This window comes from Linepithema humile, chromosome 1, assembly GCF_040581485.1.
Source record: "Linepithema humile isolate Giens D197 chromosome 1, Lhum_UNIL_v1.0, whole genome shotgun sequence".
Taxonomy (NCBI): domain Eukaryota; kingdom Metazoa; phylum Arthropoda; class Insecta; order Hymenoptera; family Formicidae; genus Linepithema; species Linepithema humile.
Genome location: NC_090128.1, coordinates 29,892,704 through 29,905,170, shown reverse-complemented (window position 1 = coordinate 29,905,170; position 12,467 = coordinate 29,892,704). Strand labels below are relative to the sequence as shown.

At 44.4% G+C, this 12,467-nt stretch overlaps 1 protein-coding gene across 5 annotated transcripts in view; it reads left to right on the top strand.

Moving 5' to 3' along the window:
* Fas1 (fasciclin 1) overlaps window positions 1-12,467 on the top strand; it is a 237,894-nt gene that overhangs the window by 193,930 nt on the left and 31,497 nt on the right. For 4 of the 5 annotated variants that reach the window (XM_067347218.1, XM_067347221.1, XM_012370487.2 and 1 more), the window contains exon 8: window positions 9,942-9,950. The exons of the other annotated variant lie outside the window; for it this stretch is intronic. In XM_067347218.1, coding sequence (XP_067203319.1) covers window positions 9,942-9,950 — 9 coding nt within the window. The remainder of the gene's footprint in view (window positions 1-9,941; window positions 9,951-12,467) is intronic. 5 annotated transcript variants of the gene reach the window in all.

Genomic DNA, 12,467 nt, shown 5'->3' with positions numbered 1-12,467 from the left:
TTGATCGCGGCACCACCGGGACGACGTTAACGAAAAATTGTCCAATTACATTTGACATCGGCTTGATTTTTTCCAAATTTACATTTTCGGCAACAAAACGTAGATTATACTTGCCAAATTCTCTCAAACGCTCAAACAAGCCATGGAAAATCTTGAATCGTAAATATTTCAGGAACAACGGATTCCACGATACATTTATGTGCAGTGAAATTTGTTCAACTTAACATCTTTGCATTCTAATTCGACACAGTCGACAGTTTGTACGACTAGCTTTTAGCATCGTCCCAAAGATGTTCTCGATGTAGTTCCATCTTTTCCGACGATGGAAACGCATCGACTCGTCTGCCGACTATCCCTCGAGACGCTTCTCATTCACCATCGGACAGCTGTTCCACTTCTCGGCGGAAATTCGAGAAAAACGTCGCTGAAACATTATTTCACTCCACGATATATACTGTCACACGTATGCCTACACGAACGATCGGGACACACGACTCCGTTCTACCGACATGCGCATCCATCCCGCGGCCTCGCCTCTTGCAATACGTGCCACATTATCTATGTGCGTGTATACAGGGTGACGTGCACGAACGCGCTCGCTTCGCGCGGCGTAATTGCAGCTTCGTTGAAGCGCGGAGGACAACGGAAAGATCGAAGGAAAATTGAAATTACACGCTTGCATGCAGTTTATATTACATGTCACGATTGACGCATCTATTTGTGCAGCGATATGATTAAAAAACACGCAGTCTAACATGTGTTTTTGCATCGCAATATCATACGCAAGATATCTCGAACAAAACGAATACAATTTTCTCTTTTCATCTCGCCTCCGATCCTTTTAACAGTAACGAAGTCGTCGCCGGAGTCGGAAGATCGGCACGATCGCGCGGACCACCCTGTGTATGCTCTGTATGTGTCACATATGTATAATATATATATATATATATACGAACGTTTTACACACAGGACAGGAATGGAATGTTCACGTGACAGCTGTCGTCACATGCGATATCGACTGTTTTTCAGCAATGATCCTCGGCACGTCTCGCCTACTGTCTGCACCAGACCCTTTCGGCTCGCGGTTTGGATCAAAGGCGACGGGACTTTTCTCCGAGCGGGAGAATTTTTTAATCGCGATCACCTTTGATCCAATGAGCCCGTGTATGTTGTGTATTTGTGCTCAAAAGCCGTCCCGATCGTCGACGACCGTCGATGCGACGGAATTATGAATTAATCAAGGATATCTTTCGAATTTAATCGATAAAATTGGAGCGTGTTGAATCTTTGAAATTCATAATTGCGTACTTTTTCGAGCTCGAGGAATGAATATGAAAATGAATTTCACACATTGGCGCGACGATCGTAGCGAAGGGAGCCGTCATCGACGGTCGGCGATGGTACGCGAAGGTACTAATCACTTACTTCCAGGTTCACTCGCATAGACACTGAGAACGAGACAAGCAGGAAAACTCGATAAATGAAAGACAGCAAAGACAAAGTACCAATTGGTGTGTAGGAGAGCACAGAATTCCATGTTTTGCCATCACTGCACCGCGCGCCTCGTGTGTCTCACATTGCAGATCTCTCGCCGCCTCTACCCGCAGACTCCCCCTGTCTTTGATCTTTCGCCCTCGACTGTGCTCTCTTGCCTTTTGATTTACACTACTCTGCGAAAGAGGGACAACACGTCTCACACGTGCCAGATCATAATTAAGCATCGCTGCGCCCGTCGCCGGGACATCGAATCGGAGTTCCAAGTCAATTCGAAAGTTTTGAAAAAAAAAAAAAAAACTTATTTGGATTCCGACTATATTGGAATCGATCCGACGTGCTTTGGAATCACTGGATAACCCTTCCCCCCCTCTGGAACTTCCTTTGACGCGATTCCATCCGCTGCTAAGATTAATCAAACCGAAACATACACAATTTCGCGATTTGATATCCTGGCCGTTGCATCATCGCCGGAAGCGGGAAACGAACGACGATCGCGTGACATTTTGAATCGCACATATTTGACTAATTGTCGGCGTATGCATGGCCAATGAAATTTTAATGATGAATAGAATCCCCCGCGGTAATCAAACAAATGTGAGTAAACGAGATTGTTGCGTCGAATAATTTTGTGTGCGGTATTTATGATAGGTTTGCCGCGAGCGCGGGCGGGCCGGTCGGAACTTTAACAGATGCGCGCGCAAACAACGCTCGACTCGCGCGACATCGGTTTCACACGAATACACTATTATTTCGTTTATCCGCCCACTTCGTGTTTCGCCCGCGCGAAAACGGAGTTGATCGTTCATCGTTCCGTTTCCCGCTCATAGTAATAATGACACCCGCCAGTTCTCACATACAACAGCACATCTGTATATAATGAATACATATGAGCAAATATATATATATATATATATATATGTATGTATATATATATATAGGAAATGCTCCGCTCCGGCGTTATCTCGCGCTTTGAATCTCGTTGCAACCCCCTTCTCTCTCGCCTGTATCCACACAGCGAAACTTGCTCACCTTGCTACTTTGGCAAGCATCTTGTACTCGTAGAATTTCAGAGTCCATTCGCTCCGAGTACTTTGTCGAGTTACGAGTAGTCCCCCCTCTCAAATCATTCTAGCCCCCTTCCCCCTCCCTTTTGCATTGTTCACGAAGTTACGCGCTCTTTCGCGCACACATATTTGTATATACACGTGTGCAAGACGATCGAATAGATGTGAGTGTGCGATGGCAAAGAACTAATTTCATTTTTTTTCCCCCCCGAGAGAGCGCTGTTTATTCATATTAATTATTAGAAAATACGCTCTCGGCGAAATGTGTGCTTTCTCTCTCGCGACGTGAAGAATGTCTTGAAGCTTCTTCGTGATGGATCAAAAGAGCCTCGATAATCTTTAATTATAAAGTTATTTTTAGCCTGCTCTCGCAAACTTTCCCTTTCAGTATTTCCTATAAATAATAAACCTCGCGAAAAGTTCGCTGATTTTCCCAAAGAACGTCAAGAAGATTGCGCGAAACTTATAATGGCACTAATTTATTAATATCGATTAGCAACTGCACAACACTAATTATCGATCGTCTAGTACGTACATAACGAATTATTGAGCAGCGACAGTTAACACAGCATCAATCGTAAGGCATTTTTCAAATTCGACGCTTGAGAAACGGAGAAACTCTGTCGAATTATGCGCAAATATGTATTTTCAACATTGAAAAATATAATTACACAGATTAAAAACGACATTTAATTGCTATATAAATCCGAATGTTCGTTGAAAACAAACGTGAACTTTTCACAAATTCGCAGCCGAAGAGCGAATCTTTATGCTTGCGGCGCTGTTTTCACCATCTAGCCGCCGCGATAATACAAACGTTCTCGGCGATCGTTCACGAGTCATCGCGACGCAAAAGTAAGAGAGCCGTCGACCCGTTTGCCCCGCGGAGTTCTCCGCGCTGAAAAAGAAAGGAAAATCTCGCGAAGTCTCGGAAAAGAGCATCGCGACGCCCGGCGAAGTTGGTCGTTTATGAGCCGCGTGCTGCACACGGTCGAGCCGGCCGACAACTTTTTCCCGAGCGTTAAATCTTTAAGCTCTCTCCCGCGTTTTCCCGAAAAAGGAACTGTGCTCGGAAGGAGAAAAACGCGCTACGAGGTGTCGGAAAGTTTTACGTCGGACGTGTTTGCGGCGCGTTATACCGCGGTCGCCAACGGCTCTCTCTCTCCCTCGAGGGCCGCCGAGACCGAAAGCTTTCGTCGGGACGGAGATACAACTTTAACCATTCGAGCGCTAAGCAATGTCCTAGCTTATGGAACACGTGAAAAAAAGAAAAAATAATGTTCTCGAGTGATTACGGAAACTTTCGAACCTACTTCGATCCCGCGCGGATATCTGCGCCCTCTTGGAAGGGAGAATTTTTTCATGCGACGGAATAACTTTCCCGAAGCTCTTTGAGTTTTGCCTGAAAAATGAAACGATACATTTATCCGGGCGCGACGCCCGACAGTTTTATTGTTATCTGTTTGCCGCATCAACACTCGCGGATTTAAATTTTCGCGATAATTGCATAAGGAATTGACTTTACTGGCGCAAGACGCTCCCGCTAGCTTTTAGCGCGTTGAAACGTTCTCGAAGACTGCGAGATCGTCACAACTTCGACGTTACGAATAATTTCATTTCTCTCGCGGAGCTAAACAAAGGGAATCGCGTTGTAAACGCTGGCGAAAAGCTCGCTATGCACTTTGAGATTACCGGCGCGAGTAGTGTGAGGCGGGCGCCGCTCGAGAAGAGAGCCTTTAAGGATTCGCGCGGAACGGAATTCGCCCTTAAGAGAATGCGATCGACGCCGCGGGAAGTTCGGCAAGCGCGGCGTTCGCGAGTGGCGAGAGGAGTCAGCGAAATTCCACGGAGAGCGGAAGAGCTTAGTAACTGTAATTCCTCGGAACGAGACGCTAATCGGAAATTATGCAGAACAATTCGAGTTTCATGGATACGGGCATTCGAGCACCGCTTCGATTCCCGCGCCGAGACGCGGCCTCCGCCCTTTCCGGCCTTTGCACTTCTTCCAACGCTGTCGTCGCAATCCTCCGGCCGCGATGTCAATCCCTTCCGAGCGGCAAGTCAAATTCTTCCGTCGAAAAATTGAAATAGAGCGAGACGCGCGAATCGGCCTCTCTCTCTCTCTCTCTCTCTCTCTCTCGCGAAAGTGCCATGCTCAATGTACTGCATCTACCGCGCCGAAGCCGCATCCATCCAGGATATCCGAATATCCAGAAAATTTCAAATATCGGAGTGCGAGAATCCGTCGAGAATCGATCGAGACGCCATTTTGGGGATCTAATAATCGAGTGAGCGAGAAGGTCAAATTGTGAAAAGCTCCGTTCACAGATGCAAATTGTAATGTCCGATAATTTAAAAAATTGCACGATACATCAACGAACGATGAATTTTTCAAATTATCAAGTTTAAACGCGAAAAATGGAAAAATGAGTGCGTTGGTCCGCGATTTTCGTCCATAATTTTTCCCTTGTTCGTTTCTTCGCGCAAAAGAGCCTCGTAATTGAAGCGTTGCGAAACCTTCCTCATCGCGAGTCCGTCGCGTCGTAACGCACGTGTGCATCCCTCGCAGCGTTAATTCGGCGGTTAAAGATTTCTCCACCGCGGTGTAGTATGTGCGGGTGGTTTCATTATGGCCTTCCGGTACAACGATCCACTTCAAAACGGCCTACTTGCTCGCTGACGACGGGTCTTAGGCACCCGTACTTGCTCATTGAATTATTGCGCTCCCGTGGTTGCGTACACAGTTAGCGCATGAGATCAGTTTAGTTTGCAGCAAACGAGCGTAACGCGCAAAAGCTACGTGGCGGTAACGCCGCTTTAACGTCGTCGAAGGCGGAGAGGCAGTCGGAATTAAAGATGAAGTGAAATCGAATTCCCGAGTTCGCGCATGTCGGAAAAAGTTTTCATTAGGAAGAGGGAAAGTAGTTATCCACCGCGTAAAATGTGCTACGCGAATAATTGTGTTAAAGCTGATGTAACGATTCGCACACGCGTAAATCAGTGCGTAAAGCGTTCAACATTCATCTCAAAATTCCAAGTGGCACTAATGCGATCTCAAAGGATGCGGCCGGATAATCGGCGAGCTTCGCGAATCTAGGAAAATTCCTGAAACCGGAAAGATTCGCAGATCGTCGCAAATTCTCAATCGATGAATTCGACACGCGATTGCTCCATCGAAATAATCGAGTCGAACGTAATTGGCTGTCATCTGTGTCTATATAATATTCCGTCCAAGTAATCAAAGTCTATATCGAGAGACTGTGTAACAGATATCGATCGGTTGTGCCTGCTATTACACATCTTTCCGTTAAGTGTTTCGACGATGCCCTCGATCTGCCAACTCGTCAGCCGCGTTATCAGCGATTGCTGCGAAACTGGGTCGCGCAGCTGTCGGATTTCTCAGGGGCAGCAAAATTCGCCAAGAAAATTGTGACTTCTGTTCCGTGAATAATAACGATTCGACAGGAAGACATGTATGTACTCGGAATCGCGCAGCCGCTTCGGGTCACTTGCCGCGTATAAATTCGCCGAGACTCGCAGTCTCAGCACGATCGCGCGGAAAATTCGCTGAACGGACGTGTACTCGCTCGGTAATCCTCCGTGCAATTTCATATATTTTCCATCTGAGATCGAATAACGCACGCGTGATAACGTCGGGAAATTATTCCGCCCGACGAAACAGTCTCCTTTTAAATCACAGGATTATTTCTCTAATCTCTCCGCGAAGCGCGTGTAATTTTCTGTGGAAGAAAATTGTAAGCACTTGTCCTCTTCGTTTGTGTAGAAAAATGAAAATGACGAATAAACGCGTGATAACGGATGCGGTATCTCTCGCTAATGCGAGAAAGCGAATTAATTATTTATTATCTAAAAAGCGCAAAATTCACGCGTAATAATATCACGATATTATGCGACGTTTCCGTGTGAATAAACGATTGGAGTCACGAAATCGCCTTTCTAATCTTCCGGGAATGTAGATAATTATCGGTGATAAAGCTGCGAATCTCCACTCTTTTCTGAATAAAAATTTAGCCGATAACAAATGCGGCGTTGAAGGGCGAATGTGAAACGGGTCATTTATCTTGCCAATGCGATAAAAGGAAATTAATATGTCCATAAAATGCACGCCACATTCTAAACGCGAACGTAATAAAAAAGCCGGACAATACATCTCAGCGCGCGACGCGACAGGTTCTGTGCGAATGAAGCGGTTGATCGCCACAAAATGGACCACAAAGCGTTATTGACGAAAGTGAAAGTAATGGAAAATTGATCGGGCTTGATGACAGTCAGGTGTGAACATAAACGATTTCCGGCCAGCCGTTATTGTTTGATTCGGCCATATCGCAGATTAAAACGTGCCATCGCGCACGATTAAGTACTGCGTATTTTTTGTGTGTTTTTTTTTTTAAGCACTCGTTATCATTTTTTTCATACTTGTGCACTCGACACTGACGACTGTAATCAGAATTTATGATTACATTCCACGCGCCATGTAACTAATGCAATACTATGCAAAATCGAATAACCAATGCGGTGGAACCTTTATTGTGTCATGCAAGCTTTTTAGATAACCGTCACAGTGGAAAAAATATCACAAAAAAACATTTGGCTCTTGACTCAAAGTGAACAAAAATCATATTACAAGCCGGAACGAAAGGAAATATTGATTTCTCGCGCAGTCGAAAATGTTTTATGTTTTTCCAGAAAAAAAATGGCAAAATGTTTGTCCGAAAATTCAGAATGGTATTTTGACGCGGTCAACGAGGACCATTGATTCTACTTTTGATGTGACCGCCTGTCGATGAGAGATCGGTAAAAAAAAAAAATAACATAAAAATCGCTGTATGCTCGACACAACACGTGCCGGCACAAGCGATCCTTTCGCGTATTATTGTTTAATCCGACCACGCTCGAAATCGAATTACATCGGTCGAATATATCGTGCCTATGTTCCGCGCCATTTCACGATGAGCGGACTAAAAGCCAAACGATGCCAAACAATCGATACGAAAAGCGAAAATCGACATTTGCGGTATGTCCGCTAATTGACCGCTCGTTGGCATCGAAAATAGCGCTCCAAATGTAAATGAAGCACATTACGAATGAAAAAGTTGATGCGCGCGAGGAGTGGAAATTGTATTGCACAAAAAAAAAAAAATACAATTGTTCTAGTAACAATCGGAAATACGTATTCAAAATGTTTGATATACTTTTGTATAAAAAAAAACTGTTGTACAAAATCGAAATAATTTCACGCTTTGAATCGCGCGATATCATAAATATTCCGAATGATCAGACATTTCGGATGTTTCAACATCCGCGTACTTGGAATGTCACTTTGATCCGCATCACGCCCTTAGCGCTATGGATTTAAACCGTACAGGAATCGTCGAGTAGCGATGCGTCCGAGAACCTTGCATTTCAAATGGGATAACGCCGCCTCGCCGTGGCGCATTTCACGCGTAATTCCCTTGAAAAGTTAAACCGGGACATTCTGTGTGTGCATATTATATGCAGTGTACGGTGCATCTGACACACGAGATGCGCGCCGCCGAGAACGTGTCTACGCGGCTATGACAATCGAAGCGCAGCCGACCGACCAGTTGACATTTTCGTATTTTCCGGGCCCTTGTGTCGTAATTAATTATCGGTTGATCGCGACGAAAATAGACAGCCGCGCACTCGAGCAAAATTTTGCGTGCCTGGCCTGTGATGACGCGCGAAGTCCTGTCTTCGGCAGAAATTAGAAATCGATCGCACCTCCGCGTCGACCGACTTGACTTATTTTTCTGGAACGCATTTTAAGTATGTATATATCTATTAAATCGCGACGCCGATTATTCTTCTCGAGAAACAAAATCAGAGACGAAGATTTATAAGTAATACATATTTGTGCGATATTTTTGTAATATTTTCAGACAGAAAACAAGTTTTCGTCTTATCGCGTAACGCTGAATACGTATAAAGCGTGTATTTACGTATTTTATCATCATCGTAGCAGACTGCGCAAACTGCATACGATACGATTTTATGAAGATCATAAAAAAATTGAAAGATATGCCTTACGATTGATGCTCAGCCATCTGCAGAGATCGCACTCTTTTACAGTATACTATCATCGATACTGCCTCCCTATACTCTCTCATGTCTCACATTCCACAGGTTACGCGATCCCGTTCTTTGACGGTAACAGAATCGCGATCGATCGATGCGGTTACGAGACTTAAAAGTCCTACATTTTGTAAAGATCGTCGCTCGTGTAACGTTGACCGACACGCTTTCACCCAAAAACGCCAACCAACAACGCGCGTTCGTGTGCGCCGACACATTTTCCGCATTGCACTTTTATCGAGCCGGAAGCTAAATCGCGGGAAAACACTCGCGGAGCCTGTGGAAAATATGCAACGACGCATCGTATTGGCGTAATTAAGCCCGGACAATTGCTAATTAGCGACGAGTCCATCGTGTCCGTGTTTATCGCGTTCGGTTGAATCCTGTGACATAATCGTCGCCGAATACCGCGGTAACGACAATGTCTGACGAGCTCGCCGCGCGCGCGTACCCGAAATTACGCCAGTACTTGCGGTTGTATAATCGAGAGAAATTGTGTGGTAAATATTTGCGCGTCATACGCGAAACAACGGCGCGCTCCGCGAGTTAATTGGCTGCCAGGACGTTCAATAATAAGTTAACATCGGCGCGACACTCGCCGCGGTGCTAATAATAAAACTCGATTGTGCAAATGGCGACAGAATCGGGAACAGATGGCGCCCTCGATTCACCGGTGGTCACGCGAATAGTCGCATCACATCGTGATTATCGAAGAAACTTTCCACAAATTTAAAGCCGCTTTGCGGCGAAATTCAATATCGCTCTAAGCGTCTCAATTCGCGGCGTCGAATCGGCGCCGGAAGTTTAAATGCGCGCCTCGCCGATTTCTCTCGATTTCGTGAATCTAATACTTTTGTATATAGAACGACTTACATATACCCTTCTAACTTACAGAATGATCACATCGGTCGCATAATTCCATTCGAGCGTTAACATCTCGCAATACTCGAGCGTCGGATCGCGCACCGCTTTTCGAACTCGACTCGATGCGTTATGCGACGCTTGTGCCATTCTGCAGCATAAGTTCTTCCAGCACTCGGTAGCACACGTTGGATCCATCGATCGACAGAATGACACGATAGGACTCTATCCATCCTTCCCTCCTCAATTTACACGCCGGCCCACCCTTCTGGGCAGGAGATGACATGCGAAACGCTTACAGTATCTCTTACAGCGAACGACCTAATTACAAGTTTACCTTTTCTGTTTTCTGTTCGCTTCTTATGTTATGGACCGAACACCCTGGTTTCTGGTTTCTCTGTGCAGTCCTTCAAGGTAATTCGCCACCGCCTTTTTCTCTAAACTCTCTCTTTATATTTTCGCCTCTACTTTTCTTTCCGCTCTGATATATTCATTCGGATTCACCGTCACTCTGTCACCATAATTGTACGGAAGTGAGAGATCTCGCCGAGATCAGTGCATTTGGAATAATTAGAGTGTGGAGATTTAGGTTTGTCATATCATATCGGCGCTTTATCGTCTCCGATGAAATTCTCTTTCAGCTCAAACTCTCTTTTATGTATGTTTATTTGGAAAAGTGAAAATGTCTGCGAGATAAATTGCACATTTTTCATGATTATTCTTTATGGTGACAATATCACATGAACATCACATACATTATTCACACATACAAGTCTCCTTCATTTTTTCGTAATACATTCTGATCTTATTTCCGCTTTCCTTCTATCATCTTTTGTTCTCTGTATATTTGGCATTTCTCTCTCCACGAGCACTTCATGTCTCTCTTTAATGGTTTCGTTTTTGTTTTCTCTTTTTCACGTGTCGTCATGTCTTTTCGCTCATCGTCGATATCTTTACTGCGTGTCGGTGTCCGATCTTATTGGCGAAAACATTTTTGCGGGGGGGGGGGGGGGCGAATCGATGGCAGCGAAAAAAGTATTGGCTTGCGGAAGTAAAGAACGTTGCTCTCTCTCTCTCGCTCTCTCGAATCCCCTCGGATACTGTTATCTTGGATCGTTGTACGAAAGCCTTTACTCATCCCACCGGCGGAAGATGATGCCAAATTTTTTGCCATCCGCGCGCGCATCTTGCTAAAAAAGGAAGAGCGCCCTCGCGTACCCCATCGATCCGCGTTTGCGAGCAGCGTCGCCTATAAATGCGGACACCGGCGCGCATTACATGACATCGCCAAGCTATGCAAACTATGAACCACCGTGAGAGCTTAATGCGCGCCTTTTCTGCGTCCGTCATACACCGAGCAAGTAGAGCAGCACGAGCGAGCAAAGAGCGTGTACGTACGACGTGTACGCGTCGCGCGCGCAAAGGAACAAGCGAACGCAAAAAGAGAGAAATGCGAAACGCTCGCGCGCATCGCGTGTACACGCGCACGCACTCGCGAGCGTAGAGCGGTCGCTGACTTTGCATTTTGTAGTCAGTGTTTTTTATGCGTCCTATTGCCTCTCTTTTTCAGCACTCTTTCCCCCCCCCCCCTCCCCTCCCCTCCCACCTCGCCCGCACGCCTCACCCTTCTCACGCTTGACGCGCCCGGTAAAAACGTGCATTTTTTTTCCCTACTCTTTCGCACGATACCACTATGCCGCGTGATTTTTGAGGTCTTTTCTCTCCTCCGGGATTGTACACTACCGCTATTTACGATGCAAATCAAAGCGGGGTCCTTTCGTTTCTTTTTTTTTTTTTTATTTTTATGGCGCCACCCTGCGCCGCGACCAATTGACGAATTTTATTTGGAAATCGGGGCGCTGACCCTTCAGCTCTGCATTTTAACGAGATTTATTATAAAAACGTAGACGCTTCTCCGGAAGACTTTATTCGAGGACCAAGTGTCTGAGCGAAACTCCGCTATTGTCCGCAATATTTAACAGTTGAATAATAAATTTGCGTTCAATTCTAGTAAGATTGTTAAAATATTTAGTTATTATTCAAAATCTCAAACGATAATCAATGAGAATATTTAAATTTTCAAGAATAGAAGTAAATTAAATTTTTCCACGCGCCGCTTCTAGTGCATTTTTTTTTTTTTACTTTTGTATATTTTTACTAAATTTTTTCATTTCTCTCATTGATTTTCCCTCAATAAGCGAATAAAATTATAAAATGAAAAGGCGCAAAGTTTTTACTGGCCATTATTTATTTACTATTTAACTACAATAAATTCTAAATATTTATCAGGAGTACAATTTTTATTTCTGTATAATTATTAATTGCATTCCTCGGTGAATTTTTTAAAACTATTTGCATTTAATAGATCTTTAATTTTGTTGGCGAGTAAAAAATCGACTACGGCCGATTTCGCAGTGTGCCAAGTTGAAACGTGCAAATATTGCTCAATCGCGACTTTTTTATGTGCAGTTTGATGGGCGATGAACTTGGGTTAATACTCGTGCACGGGTCACTCTCGTGCAAGTTTTAAAAGCGAATAAAATGGAAGAGTAACGAGGGCCAGCTTGAGAATGACGGCGCGACACATTTTAATGGGATTTTCTTAACGATCAGTAATTGTGACCACATTTATCTGGTTATTACACGGCGTGTTCCTCATAAAATTGCACACTTTTCTAGAGCCGTAATTGTCAGATTTACAGGAGCAATCTAAAAGCAATAGCAAATATAATTATGCTAATGTATCATTAATGAGATGTATCGATTTAATTAGAAATGAAAATAACGTGTGTATAGAAATTAAATATTAATCTTTGATTAGTTGTAATTGATTCGGCAAAATTTGAATTTTAAGGTTCAATTATTAACATATTTGTGATGCTGAAAGCTCAACATTTGCGCAAGCAATTGATACCATTTTTGCCGCATAAA